Source organism: Oenanthe melanoleuca, chromosome 23, assembly GCF_029582105.1.
Source record: "Oenanthe melanoleuca isolate GR-GAL-2019-014 chromosome 23, OMel1.0, whole genome shotgun sequence".
NCBI lineage: Eukaryota > Metazoa > Chordata > Aves > Passeriformes > Muscicapidae > Oenanthe > Oenanthe melanoleuca.
The window spans coordinates 5,520,733-5,535,623 of NC_079356.1; the positions used below are offsets into that span (position 1 = coordinate 5,520,733).

Genomic DNA, 14,891 nt, shown 5'->3' on the forward strand with positions numbered 1-14,891 from the left:
GCTTTGCCAGATGAGGTTCATCCATCATGTTTGGATTACTCTCTGATTCTGCCATTGTACAGATTGTTTATCACTTTGATGGTTTTGAATATGTTCTCCAGTATTGAAAACAATTCAGATTTTAGAGGGGGCAGCTGAGAGGGAGGGAAATGTACCTTGGTACTGAATGGGAGACTGACCTGAATGTAAAACTGACACAGAGCTGTCAGGAGGAGAAGGCAGGAAGGAATATTCAGTGTGCTGCTGGCAAGAGGAAATCTTGGTGCTGGGAGCATTCTGATTGCTAAACTGAAGGAAGAGACTACATTTACATTGCCCAGAAAAATACTTTTCAGTGGATGCTGTGAGTGGATTTGGCATGAGGAGCACACACTGCCATGATTGCTGTCTTTACTCTCAGTCCCCTGGCACTTGAGTTCATCATCTGACAGCACATTTTGGAAGGGCTCCAGAGGAGCTGTCGTGGGCAGTGGTGTCTGTGAGCTGCACATAATGTGAGGGCTTTGTGCACCATGGCCCCAGAGCACAGTGGGAGCTGTGCTGGAGGACTGGGTAATAAACATCCCCTGCTTATGGCACAGGGTGGCATGTGGAAGTGGGCAGCAGGAAGATGTGGGAAATGGGCAGCAGGAAAATGTGGGAAATGGGCAGCAGGAAAATGTGGAAAATGGGCAGCAGGAAGATGTGGGAAATGGGCAGCAGGAAGATGTGGGAAATGGGCAGCAGGAAAATGTGGGAAATGGGCAGCAGGAAAATGTGAAAATGGGCACCAGGAAAATGTGGGAAATGTGAAGCAGGAAAATGTGAAAATGGGCAGCAGGAAAATGTGGAAATGGGCAGCAGGAAAAAGTGAAAATGGGCAGCAGGAAGATGTGAAAATGGGCAGCAGGAAGATGTGGGAAATGGGCAGCAGGAAGATGTGGGAAATGGGCAGCAGGAAGATATGGGAAATGGGCAGCAGGAAGATATGGGAAATGGGCAGCAGGAAGATGTGAAAATGGGCAGCAGGAAGATGTGTTTCCTCCTGGGCAGTCCCTGGGAGGACACAGTGTGAGCAGCAGGAGGCTGCCCTGAGCAGTGATAGCTGTGCTTCCCTGGTGCTGCCAGCAGAGCTGCACAGGGCCCTGTGAGAGGGGGTCACAGGAGAGATCTCAGTGGGTTTGGAAAGGGGATTGTGCTCCTGGAAGGTGACACTGCAGCTTTCTAGGAATGGGAGCCCTGTGTGCTGAAACCCTCCCATGCCCTTAGAGCCACTTTGGGATTTTTCCCTCCTGTGTCCCTGTGTGTCACCCACCCTGATCCTGTTCCTCGTGGAACAGCCCCTCTCTGGGCTGTGCTTTCTCTGTGACCTCTCCCCTCTGTCAGAGGCAATTGAAGTTTCCCAGCTCAGGAGTTTCTGGGGAGGACAGGCAGACTACAACGGAGCAGCAAACACTCCCTGGGTTTATTGGAGCTAATTGTTCTGAAGGCTGGGATTGAGTGGGAGCCAGGAGCTCATTAGTTCTAATCTGGCCTCCAGCACTCGCCCTGCCTGGCCCTGGAGCTGTTGTTAGATTTCCTCTCTTAGATATTGCAAGAATAAGAACATTAAATGCAAGAGATGGAGAAATCCTGCAGCATCTCGTGCCAGCAGCACCAGCACAGGGTGATGACACACAGGGAATGTGTCTGCTAGAGAGTTCAGAGGGACTCAGGGGCAGAGCTGCTGCTGATTCCTGGAGCAGCATGGTCTGACACTGTGCTGATTTCTGGAGCAGGATGGTCTGACACTGTGCTGATTTCTGGAGCAGCATGGTCTGACACTGTGCTGATTTCTGGAGCAGCATGGTCTCACACTGTGCTGATTTCTGGAGCAGCATGGTCTGACACTGTGCTGATTTCTGGAGCAGCATGGTCTCACACTGTGCTGATTTCTGGAGCAGCATGGTCTCACACTGTGCTGATTTCTGGAGCAGGGTGGTCTCACACTGTGCTGATTTCTGGAGCAGCATGGTCTCACACTGCTGATTTCTGGAGCAGGGTGGTCTCACACTGTGCTGATTTCTGGAGCAGCATGGTCTCACACTGCTGATTTCTGGAGCAGGGTGGTCTCACACTGTCTGTGCTGATTTCTGGAGCAGGATGGCTCTCACACTGTCTGTGCTGATTTTTGGAGCAGGATGGTCTCACACTGCTGATTTCTGGAGCAGGGTGGTCTCACACTGTGCTGATTTCTGGAGCAGGGTGCCTCTCACACTGTCTGTGCTGATTTCTGGAGCAGGAATCTCTCACACTGCTGATTTCTGGAGCAGGGTGGTCTCACACTGTCTGTGCTGATTTCTGGAGCAGGGATCTCTCACACTGCTGATTTCTGGAGCAGGGATCTCTCACACTGTCTGTGCTGATTTCTGGAGCAGGGATCTCTCACACTGCTGATTTTTGGAGCAGGAATCTCTCACTCTGTGCTGAGGACTGAAGCTGTGTCAGCCATGTCCAAGCAGCCGTGCTCTGAGCAGGGCTCTTGCTCCAGTTGTGTTAACATGATTTCCCTGGGCAGGGAGGGAAGTGCAGAACCATGTACATTGAGAATAACAAAGGATAATTAAAAAGTAATCGTGTTTCATCCATCCTGAAACCCTCCTGCTGCCTGGGTTAGCCAGCAGGACAAAATACAAATTAAATACTTCCAGTGCAAATGGGATGTTTGTGGCTCTCCTTCCATCTGAGCCTCATTTTTCTCTGGAGTTATCTGGGAAGGACACATATTTACATTGGAATTCAGCTCTGATGAACCCAAACAAACCCTTGGCTGCTTTCTGGTGCTGTTTTGGCTTTCCTGAATTCCTTTCTCCAGCACCAAGCCCCTGTCAGGATTGCTGAGCCCCCATGGCTGTGTTTGATTATCTCATCTCAGAGGTTTGTGCTGGGTGCTGCTGAGCCCAAACAACCAGAGCACTCTTGCTGCTGGCTGTGCCTCTGCTCACTCTCATCAGAATAATTCCAAAGGTTGATTTCAGCTCTGGCTGGTGTAGGACAAAGCCATAGCTCTCTTCTCTTGGTTCTTTCATTTCTGGCTTTCAAAGCTTAAATCAAATTTTGAGTTGAGTGTTAGGGTGGGATTTGGTGAGTGGAGGCTCCTTCCTTAGGCCTGAGCAGTTCTGTGGTGCCACTTCTGCCCTGCTGTGGAGTCTGAGCAAGGAGCTGCCTCTAATTTTGATGAACCTTTGTGACTCTTTTCTGTATTTCATCACCCAGAGCTGCCACTCCCTGCTTTGCTCACAGCATCCATCATCACTGCTGTGTGCTGGCTGAGCCTGGATCCTGGGAGGGCAGGGCTCCATCCTGCCAGCTCAGTCCTGACATTGTTCTCCTTTTCATCAGAGATCAGTGTTTGCAACCTGCTTTGTGTGATTTACTGAGGGCTCTGGGGCTCTTGGAAGGGTTTTTCAGCCTCTGATAATAAATTTGCTGCTGTGGTCCAAGAATTTCTTGTATCACTTCTGTGAGGTGACAGCTCTGACACGTGGCTCTGGGAAGGCTCTGAGTGAGTTTCCTGTGTCTGTTATTAGCTATTACCTGTGATGAATTATTGGACTAATCTCAGCTGACTACTTAATACTTGAGAATTGCTCTGTTCCTCTCTTCAGAAGTTCCAATCACGAGGAACTCTGGAAAAGGGAGAGGACAGCAGTGCTCCAATCTGTCCCTCTGAGCAAGGACTACAAAGACAGATGGGGAGCAGGTGAACCAGCAAGAAATCATTAAACTAAACTCATCCTCCCAGATCTCTGCTGCTAAGCCATCCAAGTGTGAGATGAAGCACGAGGTGTGCTGGCAGCCCTCAGCCTCCCTCCTTCTCCTGTTCCAGCATTTGGGCTGAGACAAAGCCAGTTTCCAAACAGATGTTCTCCTGCTCCCTAAATCCTCCTCACAGTGCAGAGCAGGGGTGATGCATGATGACTCTTGGCCTGTATTTACAATTTTTTTTCTTCCTTTCTTCCTTCCCTTCAGCTCTCCCATCTGCTTGTGCTGTGTTTTGGGGCTCTGAGCCATCCCTGTGTCAGAAGCAGTTCCCACCTTGTGGGTGCTGGGGGAGAGGCAGCTCAGAGCTGGGGCTGGAGTGGGAGAGTCAGGCTGGAATGGGGAATGAGGATTGGGAATGGAAATGGGAATGGGGATTGGGGATTGGGAATGGTGAGTAGGGAATGGGGATGGGAATGGGAGCAGGAATGGGGATGGGGATTGGGAATGGGGATTAGGGAATGGGGATGGGAATGGGGGAATGGAAATGGGAGCAGGAATGGGGAATGGGGATTGGGAATGGGGATGGGAATGGGAGCAGGAATGGGGATTGGGGATTGGGAATGGGGATGGGAATGGGGATGGGGATTGGGGATTGGGAATGGGGATGGGAGAATTGGGGAAGGGGATGGGAATGAGGGGATGGGAATGGGAGCAGGAATGGGGATGGGGATTGGGAATGGGAGCAGGAATGGGAGCAGGAATGGGGAATGGGGATTGGGGATTGGGGAATGGGGAAATGGGGATTGGGGATTGGGGGAATGGGAATGGGAGCAGGAATGGGGATTGGGGATTGGGGATGGGGATGGGAATGGGAGCAGGAATGGGAGCAGGAATGAAGAATGGGGAATGGGGATTGGGGATGGGAATGGGACTGGGAATGGGGAGAGTCAGGGTGAAGGGAGCAGCTGAGGGAGCTGGCAGGGGCTGTTCTTTGAGGCTGATCCTCACTGTGTGTCTCTGGGAATGCTCTGGGACCCTTCCCTGGCTGAGTGGGAGCTCTGCACTGTCCAGCCTGTGCTGCTGGGCTTGGAGCCCCCCAGAACCCCAGAGCTCTGGGGCATCCTGCTCCCATCCCTCACAGCACTGCCAGGGCTGGGGATCCCTCCCCTGCTGCTGCTCTGGCCAGGCAAGGGAAGGTTTTACTGACCTGCCTCTGGCAGATGTGCACACACATCTCTGCTTATTCTCTGTTTATTCTTCCTCTCCCAAGCCCTCTGAGGATTCCTGCCATGCTCCCACATCCAAGGCTCAGGAGTACAAAGCCTCCTCTCCTCTCTGTTTTGTTTCTTTTCATTATTGATCTGTTTGACATTTGTCCTACAGGCTGTCAAACAGACAAGCCCAATAAGTTCTAGAGACTTTGTATTTCTTTTTTTTTTTTTTTTTAATTTTCCTTGAAAAAGAAAAACAAAATGTTTCTGCACCTTTTCCTTTTCTTCCTTCTTACAGCATTTTTGGGTTACTTATGGCTGCAGCTCCTTTTGAGCATCCCCTTGGGCTGTGGCTCTCCAGAAATGAGAATCCTGTGCAGATGGTATCTGTAGGGGAAAGGAAAAAACCTTCCCTTGTCATAATGCAGGTCTGTAAAAACAATCCTGTGTTTCCATCCACCTTCTGTTCAGGCTGGGGGGATTTTGGGGAGGAGCTGCTGGGTCCTGGCCTGGCTCTGGGCACTTCAGGGAGAATTTGTAGGCTGTGTGTGATGAGGGATTTACAAAGGAAGCAGATGAGATGGAGGAGCCCTGGAGGTACCCCCAGGAGTGAGACAGTGCCCAAAACCTGAAGAGCTCAGGGAATTCCCCAGGTGGTTTGTGCTGCAGGCACAAAACCCAGGAGGGAACTCAGAAGTGACATCTGAAGGAGCATCATTAATAGGAAAGTGATATTTTCCCCCCACTTTCCTTCCTTGAACTGTGCTGGAATGTAATGTAGTCAGTAAGAAAAGCCAGACTGTCCAGCCTGGAGTGAAAAGGAGTTGGAAAAAAGCAAACAGAGTGTCACACAATGGTGCTGGTGGCTTTCTGCTGCTCCTGCTGTGCTGTGTGCCTGCAGCCCTGACCTGTGTGTGACACTCAGCCCCTGGTGCACAGCCAGAGCCAGCTTGGGGAGGCAGTGTAAAAACCCAAAAACCCCTTTTATATGGAGCTGACACTTCTTCCCTGATTTCCTTGTGCTTACAGGTGTTGCTCAGAGCTGCTGCTGCCTCCTGTGCTGACAGAAAGATCAGAACCATTCCTTTGGGTTTAAGCTCATCTTTTTTAGGTGTTATATCTTCCATTTTGAATCCTTCCTGTACCTGCTGTTCACTTTCTCTGAGATTGTGCCAAGGAACTTCTCTGTGCCCCAAGCACACCAGTTCCACACTGACCCCAGTCCTGCAGGTGATCTGTGCAGTTTCCATGCAGGGAAGAACTCATCCCTCAGCTTTTCCAGGCTCAGCTCCCCTGGCCAGGTGCCAACCTCAGGGCTGCCTTTTGTCACCCTAAACCTGGTGACAGCAGTGCCTGAGTGGCCCCTGGAGGTGCCATGCTGAGGACAGAAGGAACACTGATGTATTTATTGTGTTTATTGCTGGTGTGGCCATGCTCTGGAATATCCTCAGCAGCTCCAGGGGCTCACAGGGAACACGAGGCTGAGCTCTCAGGGTGGCCAGCAACACAAATCCCTTTTATTGCTGTCAGAATTTCTCCAAGCTTTGATTCTGGGAAGCCAAGGAAGAGGAGCTGCAGTTTCATCTCCCCACTAAATCATGCTGTGCTTTGGTCTAGACTTGCAAATTTGTTCTCCAAACCATTGTGGGTCTCTTGCAGGCAGCATCTCATTACAGAGCCAACTGCAGAACCAACTGCTCCTGCTGACATGTTTCCTGATTTAGATGCAGCTGCATCCAGCTGGGCTTTAGTGCCTCAGCCCTTCAAGGGTTTTATTTTTTTTCCCCTCTTGACATGGTTAAATCTAGTTGCATTAGGAATTTAATTAGGTGGTAGGTTAATTGTGGCTTGAGCTGTTTTCTCCCATTCAGCTTTCCTAGCAGGGAGACTTTTGAGTTCTATTTCTGTCCTTACCACTGACACTGACAACCTTGGGCTGCTCTGTGCTGGGATTTTTCCAGTCCTCCCAGTACAATCAGGCTCCTGGTCCTGTTTTTGCCCTGGCTGTGGTGGGCAGGGAGGGCTTGGCCCAGGTCTGTGCTGGAGAGCTCACCATGACCTGGCTGCTGGCAGCAGCAAGGACAGCTCAAAACTTATTTTTATATATTTTACCTTGCTGGAAGGTGATTTCTCCTGCCTTCCAAAGAATTCCCCCATTGTTGCAGTGGTGGAGATCAGTTTTCTGAGCAGTGGCTTTGGCTGTTGTGCAAGAGAGGAGAGCTGTGATAGCAGCTGTGGCAGAAAAATCCACCCATGCAGCTTGGAGAAGGACTGCCAGTTTGCCAGAAAGAAACTGAAGCCAAGCCCCACTCACCTGCTGCTGGAATTGCTCTCTTGTGTTTATTTCCAGATAAAGCTGTAGCAAGCAATTCCTGTCCCACTGAACTCTCAGCTGTTTGCAGGGCTGACAGGGATATGAAGTTTTGGGTGGGAATCCTCCAGGAAGAGCAGGAGCCCCAGGGAGGAGCTCTGTGCCCAGGCTGCTGCTTTAGGGGTGGAAAACCAATTTCTGTGTCCAATACACTGGATATTTCTGTATCAGTGCTCTCTGGATATTTCTGTGTCCAATGCACTCTGAATATTTCTGTGTGCAGTACAGTGGATATTTCTGTGTGCAGTACACTCTGGATATTTCTGTGTCCAGTGTGCTCTGAATATTTCTGTGTGCAATACACTGTGGATATTTCTGTGTGCAGTGCACTGGATATTTCTGTGTGCAATGCACTGGATATTTCTATATCAGTGCTCTCTGGATATTTCTGTCCAATACACTCTGGATATTTCTGTCCAATACACTGGATATTTCTGTGTGCAGTGCACTGGATATTTCTGTGTGCAGTACTCTTTGGATATTTCTGCCCAGTGCTCTGACAGGAGAGGGCTGATTGTGTTTGGATGGAGGAGCTGAGACCCAGAGCAGTGGAAGTTGCCCAGAGGATGTGTCAGAGTCAGTGGAGAGCAGAGAGGGAGCAGCTGGAGTTGGGATTTGGGATTGTGCTCTCCTGCTTTTCCTCTGGCCAGGCTCAGGTTTTCCCCTTTGCCATCAGGTGAAGGATGAGTTTGATGGAAGGTGGAGAAGGGAGGAGATGCTGGATTGGCACATCCCAGGGGAGGCTCAGGGATTCAGGGAGATGCTGCAGCTCCCTGGTGTCTCACTCCAGGCAGGAGAGAACCTGCAGAACAGGCAGCTGAGCCTGGGAATTGCTGGAGTTCCTGTTGGCATCTATTGGATTTGCTGTAATCTTTAATTATGAGGTGTAATTACTTTAGGATGGATTATCAATGTTGGTGTCCATCTCTGGGAGTTGCTTGGTAACATCCCTGGAGCTGCAGCTGCTCCTGCTCTGCACTCCAGGCTTTTAAATAAAGCCAGCCAGAGGCTCTCAGTGCTGCTAAATGGAACATCTCCATCCTCTGCAGTGAGCACACAGCTTTTTGTTATCATTTTGCTGTTACATAAAAGCATTACTGAGGACATGGGCCCTCAGAAGGAACCTGAGAAGTTGCTCAGCTTTCTATTAAAGGTTTTCAGCTGAATCCCAGCTCTTTTATAGCATTCTGCCCTGCTGTCTGCCTGGATATTTATATCTCCATGTGATAATAGTAAAGGCAGCAACACAAAATAAACATGATGCTGTTTCATTACCTTTTCTGCAGATCCTGAATTATACAGGTTTATGCAAGTCTGATAAAGGAAAAATACATCCATTATTCCAAACAGAGATGAGTTATCCCAATGTGTTCAGGCAGATTTCTTCCTACAAGACTGACAGTTCTTCTTTTTCTCTCTCTTGTCATCTGGCAAATTATATTTGATACAGCAGGGCAAAATAAATGCCATTATTGCAACTTTAAAAAGCCAAACAGGCACAGGGCTACCATGGGGCAGCAAAGAGGATAAAGGTGGGAAAGAACAGGTCTTGCTCTGGAAACTGAGAAGACAAATAATCTGCTTCCAGCTGCAGGAAAAGGAAGAGAAGTGGGGAAAAAACAAGTTAAGAATACAATGGGGAAAGAAATATTGAAATTACACTCACCCTCTGCCCTCTTTTTTTTTTCAAGCCAAACTGGAAATTTCTTTGATATTTTATGGTGAAATATTTGAAGGAAGGAGGGTAAAGAGCCACAGAAGTGGTTATCTTGTGAAGATAATGGCTTTGTGAAATGTTCCTTGGAAGTGCTTGAAAGGGGCTGATTGGTTGGTATATTTAGATGTCATCTTTTAAGCATTTACTAATTACCCCAGTCTAGATGGATAAAACTAATCAAATAGCTGTTTGGGAATGCTCTGCATTTGGAAATCTTCCTGTTAACAAAAGGAGGGCAAGTGGTGGTGGGGGGAGCTTCTTGTTCTTTTTCTTCCTTCTCATCTCTCTGCTTTTTTCAAGTCCATAAACCCACAGATGTGGAGTGGTTTAGTTATTAAATGTGCTTAAAGATTTTCACATTTCTTCAAAGTGAAAACACTTTCTTGGTCAAGTTTTTATCCCAAGACCTATTTCCTCATTATCTGGATCACAGCATCCTCTAAATGCTTTTTGTTCTGCTGCTGCCTCTGTGAAATGACAGCCAGGTCCTTCTTGGGTTTGGTTGGAGCAAAGCACGTGGAAAGATGAGGATGGGAATGGTGGAAGTGATAGTTCAGGTTTTTCAGAGCTCAGCTTTGTCATTTCTAGTTGATTTTAATACAATGGGCAGCTGAAAGTCTCCAAAGTAACAAGTGACTTCCAGGTGAAAGAAAAGAAAGAGCAATATGACAAATGAAGTTATAAATTCAGAAATCTCTGCTGTAAATCAGTTGAGACCCAGAGTGCTTGGAACACCAGGGCCAAATAGATAATTGTCTGTTAGGTGGCAGATGGCTCAGTGGTGAGAACAAAATCTGAAATTATGGATCTATTTCCATAATTTTCATGGTTCCAGTGCCATTTTTCAAATGCAAAGTGGCACAATGTTAACACTGATGTATTGTGATGTGTCAGGACTGGGAATGGCATAAAATATTCAATTCTAATCCTGGTGGCTCATCAGAAAAGAGGCTGGGACAGCTCACCCCACACATCCCCCTCCCTCCAGGCTGGAATTTGGAGTCTCTGCTCAGAGGAGCTGCTGTGGGTGTGGAGCCCCACTTTGAGGACCCTGCTGCATCCCTTCAGTGGTTTGGGAGCTGAGGTGCTAAATTTGGGCTGGAGAGGCAGCTGCCAGGATGGGCAGAGTGCTGCAGATGCTTTTTTGGCTCTTCAGCTTTTCCAGTTGCTGCTTTTTTGGAGCAGTCAGTGGAGAGAGGAAAGCTCTGGGATGCTGGGAGATGAAAAAGCTGCCACGTTCTGCATCCTGCCTCCCAAATGTGCAGGGTTTAAAGGCAGCACTTCCATCCCCTGCCCCCCTGGAGATCAGCTCAGGGCTGAGCAGGGACAGAGTTTGGGACAGAAATCTTTTTTTGGGGGGGAGTTTCCTGCAGCAGTGTCAGCTGGAATGTGAACAGGCAGATGCTGGGGAGCCCTGGGGGAATGGGGCACTTTGGGGAGCCTCAGGCTGTCCCTCCTTGTGTGAGGAGGCAGGAAAAAGGAGATTTTCCCTGCAGGAGATGGGGCTGAAGGCAAAGCCTGGTTGTTTTGCATCCTGTCTCTCCCTGGGAGCTGTGCCAGCCTGGCTGGGCTCACCCTGCCCCTCCTGCATGCAGGGGTTAAAGAGCTGAGGGGAGGAAATGACTGAAAATTTCATAGTCAGCTGGAAATGAGGCTGACTCAGAGCAGTGTTAGGAGTTTTAGGGAACAGGATCATTTCCACATCCTCTGTCCAGGCTCCCAGGGTGGGTTCTTCCTCAGCCCAGGAGGTGCCTGGGAGCAGAGCCCTGTGCTCACTGTGCTGCCTTTGCAAGCACCAGCACACAAAAACCTCTGCTCTGCATTGCCCAGAGCTCCCCAAAGATTCACCCTGGTGTGTTCATGAAGGATGAGAACTTTCCATTTAGAACCTGCTACCACTGGAAAAAAAAAACAAAACAAACAAAAACCAAACAAAAACCAGAGATTTGGCAAAAATAAAGTGAACATTCCAAGTCACATGCCTGGGACATGTTTGAGTGCATTTTGTGGAGGGTTTCTTCCCCCTCCCTGGGTCATTATTTGGTTTCCTCAGCAGAGCTCTCCACTGACTAATTCATCCCACACTGAGTTTTTAAACCCCAAATTGGCTTTGTTTGTTTGTCCAGCATTCCCTCTCCTGGTGGTGTTGGAAGCCTGAGTGTTATTCATCAGTTCAGCAAATGTTTCTCCTCCTCCATATGAACAGCTCCAGGAAACTTTACTTTGGAAGCTTGATGTTTAAAAAGGAGGGGGAATCTGGGGATGTGGCTTTGTGCTAATTAAGGAGGATACTGCCAGGGGCTTGTGATGTTGGGTTTGTGAAACACACAGCTGGAGGGAAGAGTAAGAGCTGAGATGACAGGAGGAGCTGCAGACCAAAGTAACCTGCAGACTCTGATCCTGAAATAGAGCAGCAAATGCTGCTGCAGACACGAGCCAGCAGCTCTGTGGAGGAAGGATTTGGTTTAAACTGTCATTTAAACTGTCATTTCCCCTCAAAAGTCTGGTCTGAGGGAGGCATTTTCTCTTATCTTTGTTGGAGAACATGGTTGATTCTCTGAAGCCCTTTCTTCCCCTTTGTTATCTTTTTTTTTTTCCCAGGGATTGAATCAAAGGATGTTCAGGTCAGTGTGATGCTGGGGCTGGTGGGGGTAGGAAAAGCAGCTTTATTTAATGCACTTCTTGCAAGCTGACAAGTCCCAGTCTCTCCCAGATGAAGGGAGGACACTTGTAGGTTTAATTTTTCCTCCCAGCTGGAGTCAGAGGAGCAGGAAGACAGAAAAAGCTGTGCTGGGATGGATGTGTGTGTGTTGGAACTGCCCCACAGCCCTGGAGGAAGGTCAGGATGGTTCAAACATCCCAAAAGGAATTGTTTGCTCAGAAATCAGCCAGCCCACGTGCAGAGCTCTGTGAAGAAAGCACTGTGGAGTTTGATAGAAGATAACACAATGTCATGGTTTTGGTCTTTGTGGATGTATTCTGACAATTAATAGAATAAAAACTCTCAGATCAGTTTCTCTTGTACTTAGGGACAGGTCAGCTCTGGCCTTACATTCTTAGCTCCTTTTAAATTCTGAAAAAGGCTGGAAATTCAGAGATGGACCCAGCTTTCTACAAATCCCACGTGGTTTGCAGGGCTGAGGTGAGAAGTGGGGGTTTGGTGTGAGATGTGCCAGGTTCTGCACCAGAAATGGTGAGTGGAGATTCCATCCCAGCTCTGCCTCCAGCCCCACTGCCCAGTTCGGTGAGAATTCAGATTTCATCACTAATGGGTTTAGCAGTGAGTTGGAAACTCCCATGAATTCCCAGAGGTCATGTTTGGAAATGCTCCCTGCTGACTGTTTCCATTGCCTCTTGCCTGGCAGATGATGAAGTTTGCCTGGGATAACTACAGGCACTACGCCCTGGGCAAGAACGAGCTGCGCCCGCTGACCAGGAACGGCCACGTCGGGAACATGTTCGGTGAGTGGGCTCAGGGTGGGCTCAGCCATGCACTTCTCTGGGATGCTGAAGGGCTCATCCAGGGCAGGGAGTGTCTGCCACAGCTTGGATTCATTGGTTTGAACCACAGGTGGTTCCAATAAAGGCAGAAGCTTCTCTTTGAAATGGAGAATGTAAACCCCCTCCCTCCAAATTATTATCATTTTGAGATTAAGGGGCTCTCAGACAAAGATATGGGAATTAGGAATAACAGTTCTTTACTAGGGAAATTAAAATAGAAATGCAGTATTACACAGAACAATCCCAACCCTGCCAGAGTCAGAATCCAAGCTGACACCCGTCAGTCAGTCAGGGTGTTGGCACAGTCCCATTCAATGGTGGCTGCATCCTCCTGCAGTGGCAGATGTGGTTCAGCTGGAGCAGTGCTCCTGGAGAAGGTGCAGTTTCCTCTGAAGCTCCAGGGATGATGTGGAAAGGTCTGGCTTTCCTCTGGAATCCAGTGGGAAGAAGGTTCCTTGGTGTCCAAAATCTCAGTTTTTATCTGGGTAGGAAATGTTTGGCTCCTGCCCTGGCTGGAGCATCTCCCAGTGGGATGATGGAATTGTATCAGTCATGCCCTGGGACTCACTGGCCATTAACAGGAGATATCTCCTGGAGGGAGGATGGGCTGTGGGAAGATAAAGATGATTGCCCAGCTGGTTTAAAGATGCCCATGAGCAGAGGATATCTCCATGGAGATCAGGGTCACTGCCCCAGCTGGGTTAACAGATGGGGACAGAATTCACATTTCTGGTCACAATCCTGTACTGCAACCCAAGACCATTCACCCTCTGGCTGCAGGGGAGAAGCAAAGCTTTGAATCCCTGTCCTGTGCATGTGCCAGGCTGGAGCCCCATCCCTGCCCAGGATCAGCTCTGTGTGCACAGCCAGCACCAAATGTGCATTTCAGCAGTGCTCAAATGGAAGTGTCTTTATTAAAACATGAAGGCAGCCCAGAGCTGACAGTGCTGCTGTTTGTCTGAGCTTGTAGGCTACAGGACCCCACCAGACTGAGCATTTTCTCTCTTGTTTCTCCACTGTTGAGCAAGATGTGAATTCCATGAAATATTGAGTGAATCAATATTAAAAGCTCTTTATGCTCTGTGCTAACTGGCTTGTATAATTTTACTCTTTAGCAGATTACCTTTTTTTATGTGAGCCACTTTCAGTGCCATTCCCCTGCTCGTTCTGGTGGGATACTTGTTGTGGTTTTGGGGTCTTTGTTGGCTTCTGGGGATAGAAATTGTGTTTTTGCTGCTTTGCACTCTGAGCATTTCCCTGCCTGTGCCATGGGAGCCCAGCACAATCTGCCTCAGCAGATTTCCCTTCCCTTTCCTTCCCACCCCTGGGAGTTCCTGCTGTGCAGGGAGCTCTGGGCTCCTTTCTGTCAGAAAAATGAATCCACAAACACCAAAGGTTTGTGTCCAAAAAGGAGACAGAGGAGTCCTTTTTGCTTTATTGGAATAAAGGGAGAGGCCATGGGGCATTTCCCTGGGATCTCTCAGATTTTTGGAGGACACAGCCTCCTTTTATCCCAATTTCCCAACCACATTTCCCTCTCTCTTTCCCCATTGCTGAGGTACTTGAGAGGCACAGACTGCCCAAACACCTGATACCTGAGATTCCCCTCTCATGTACAACCCTCCCTTTTAATTTTTAATTCTTACAGAACTCATAGTTGTTCCCCATTGTTTCTTTCATCTTCCAATATCCAATTTCATTTACCAGCAAACCTCTAGTTTGTTTGTAAAGGCAAATCTCTTTTTCCATTCATCAATCAGTGGAATCCCTCCCATTGTTTCTTTTATCTCTCAGTGCTAACCTTATCTACCAGCAGATCCACAGTTTGTTTGTAAAGACAAATGTGACATTGCTCTCATTTCCAAGGATGTGTGTGCAGAAATCTCCTGGATTCCTCACCCCCATCAGGGCAGCAGAGCTCCTTGGTGAGCAATCCCCCTGAGCTGATCTCAGTGCAGGGATGGCCCTGAGGTGTCAGAGCTCTCCCATCCTGGCTGGCACTCTGGGGGTGTCCATGTCCTCCACACCAGCCCCAGGACCTGGGGGAGCCTCCAGCCTCTGGAGATCTGCTCTGTGTGGATCCCAGCCCTGATCCTGCCCAGCTCTGGGCTGAGGTGTGGAGAACTGGGAAGGTGCAAATGGCATCAGGTGTCTCTGCAGAAGAGAAGGTTTGGGGTCATTACGACCTTCCAGGACCTGAAGGGAGGAGAAGAAAGGTGGAGAGATCATTTCCAAGGGTCTGGAGTGACAGGAGTGACAGAGGGCAGGGTTGGGGGGGATATTAAGGACAAGTTAATTGCTGATGTGAGGCCACATCTGACTCACAGCTGGTTTGGGACTGTCACAGGCTGGGTGTGAGCAGCCCCTG

The 14,891-nt window shown here is 48.9% G+C and overlaps 1 protein-coding gene across 2 annotated transcripts in view; it reads left to right on the forward strand.

Annotated features, from left to right (window-relative positions):
* The window catches only part of MAN1C1 (mannosidase alpha class 1C member 1), a 53,157-nt gene that overhangs the window by 5,981 nt on the left and 32,285 nt on the right, over window positions 1-14,891 (forward strand). For both annotated transcript variants that reach the window (XM_056508933.1, XM_056508935.1), the window contains exon 2: window positions 12,388-12,484. In XM_056508933.1, the coding sequence (XP_056364908.1) occupies window positions 12,388-12,484 (97 nt within the window). The remainder of the gene's footprint in view (window positions 1-12,387; window positions 12,485-14,891) is intronic.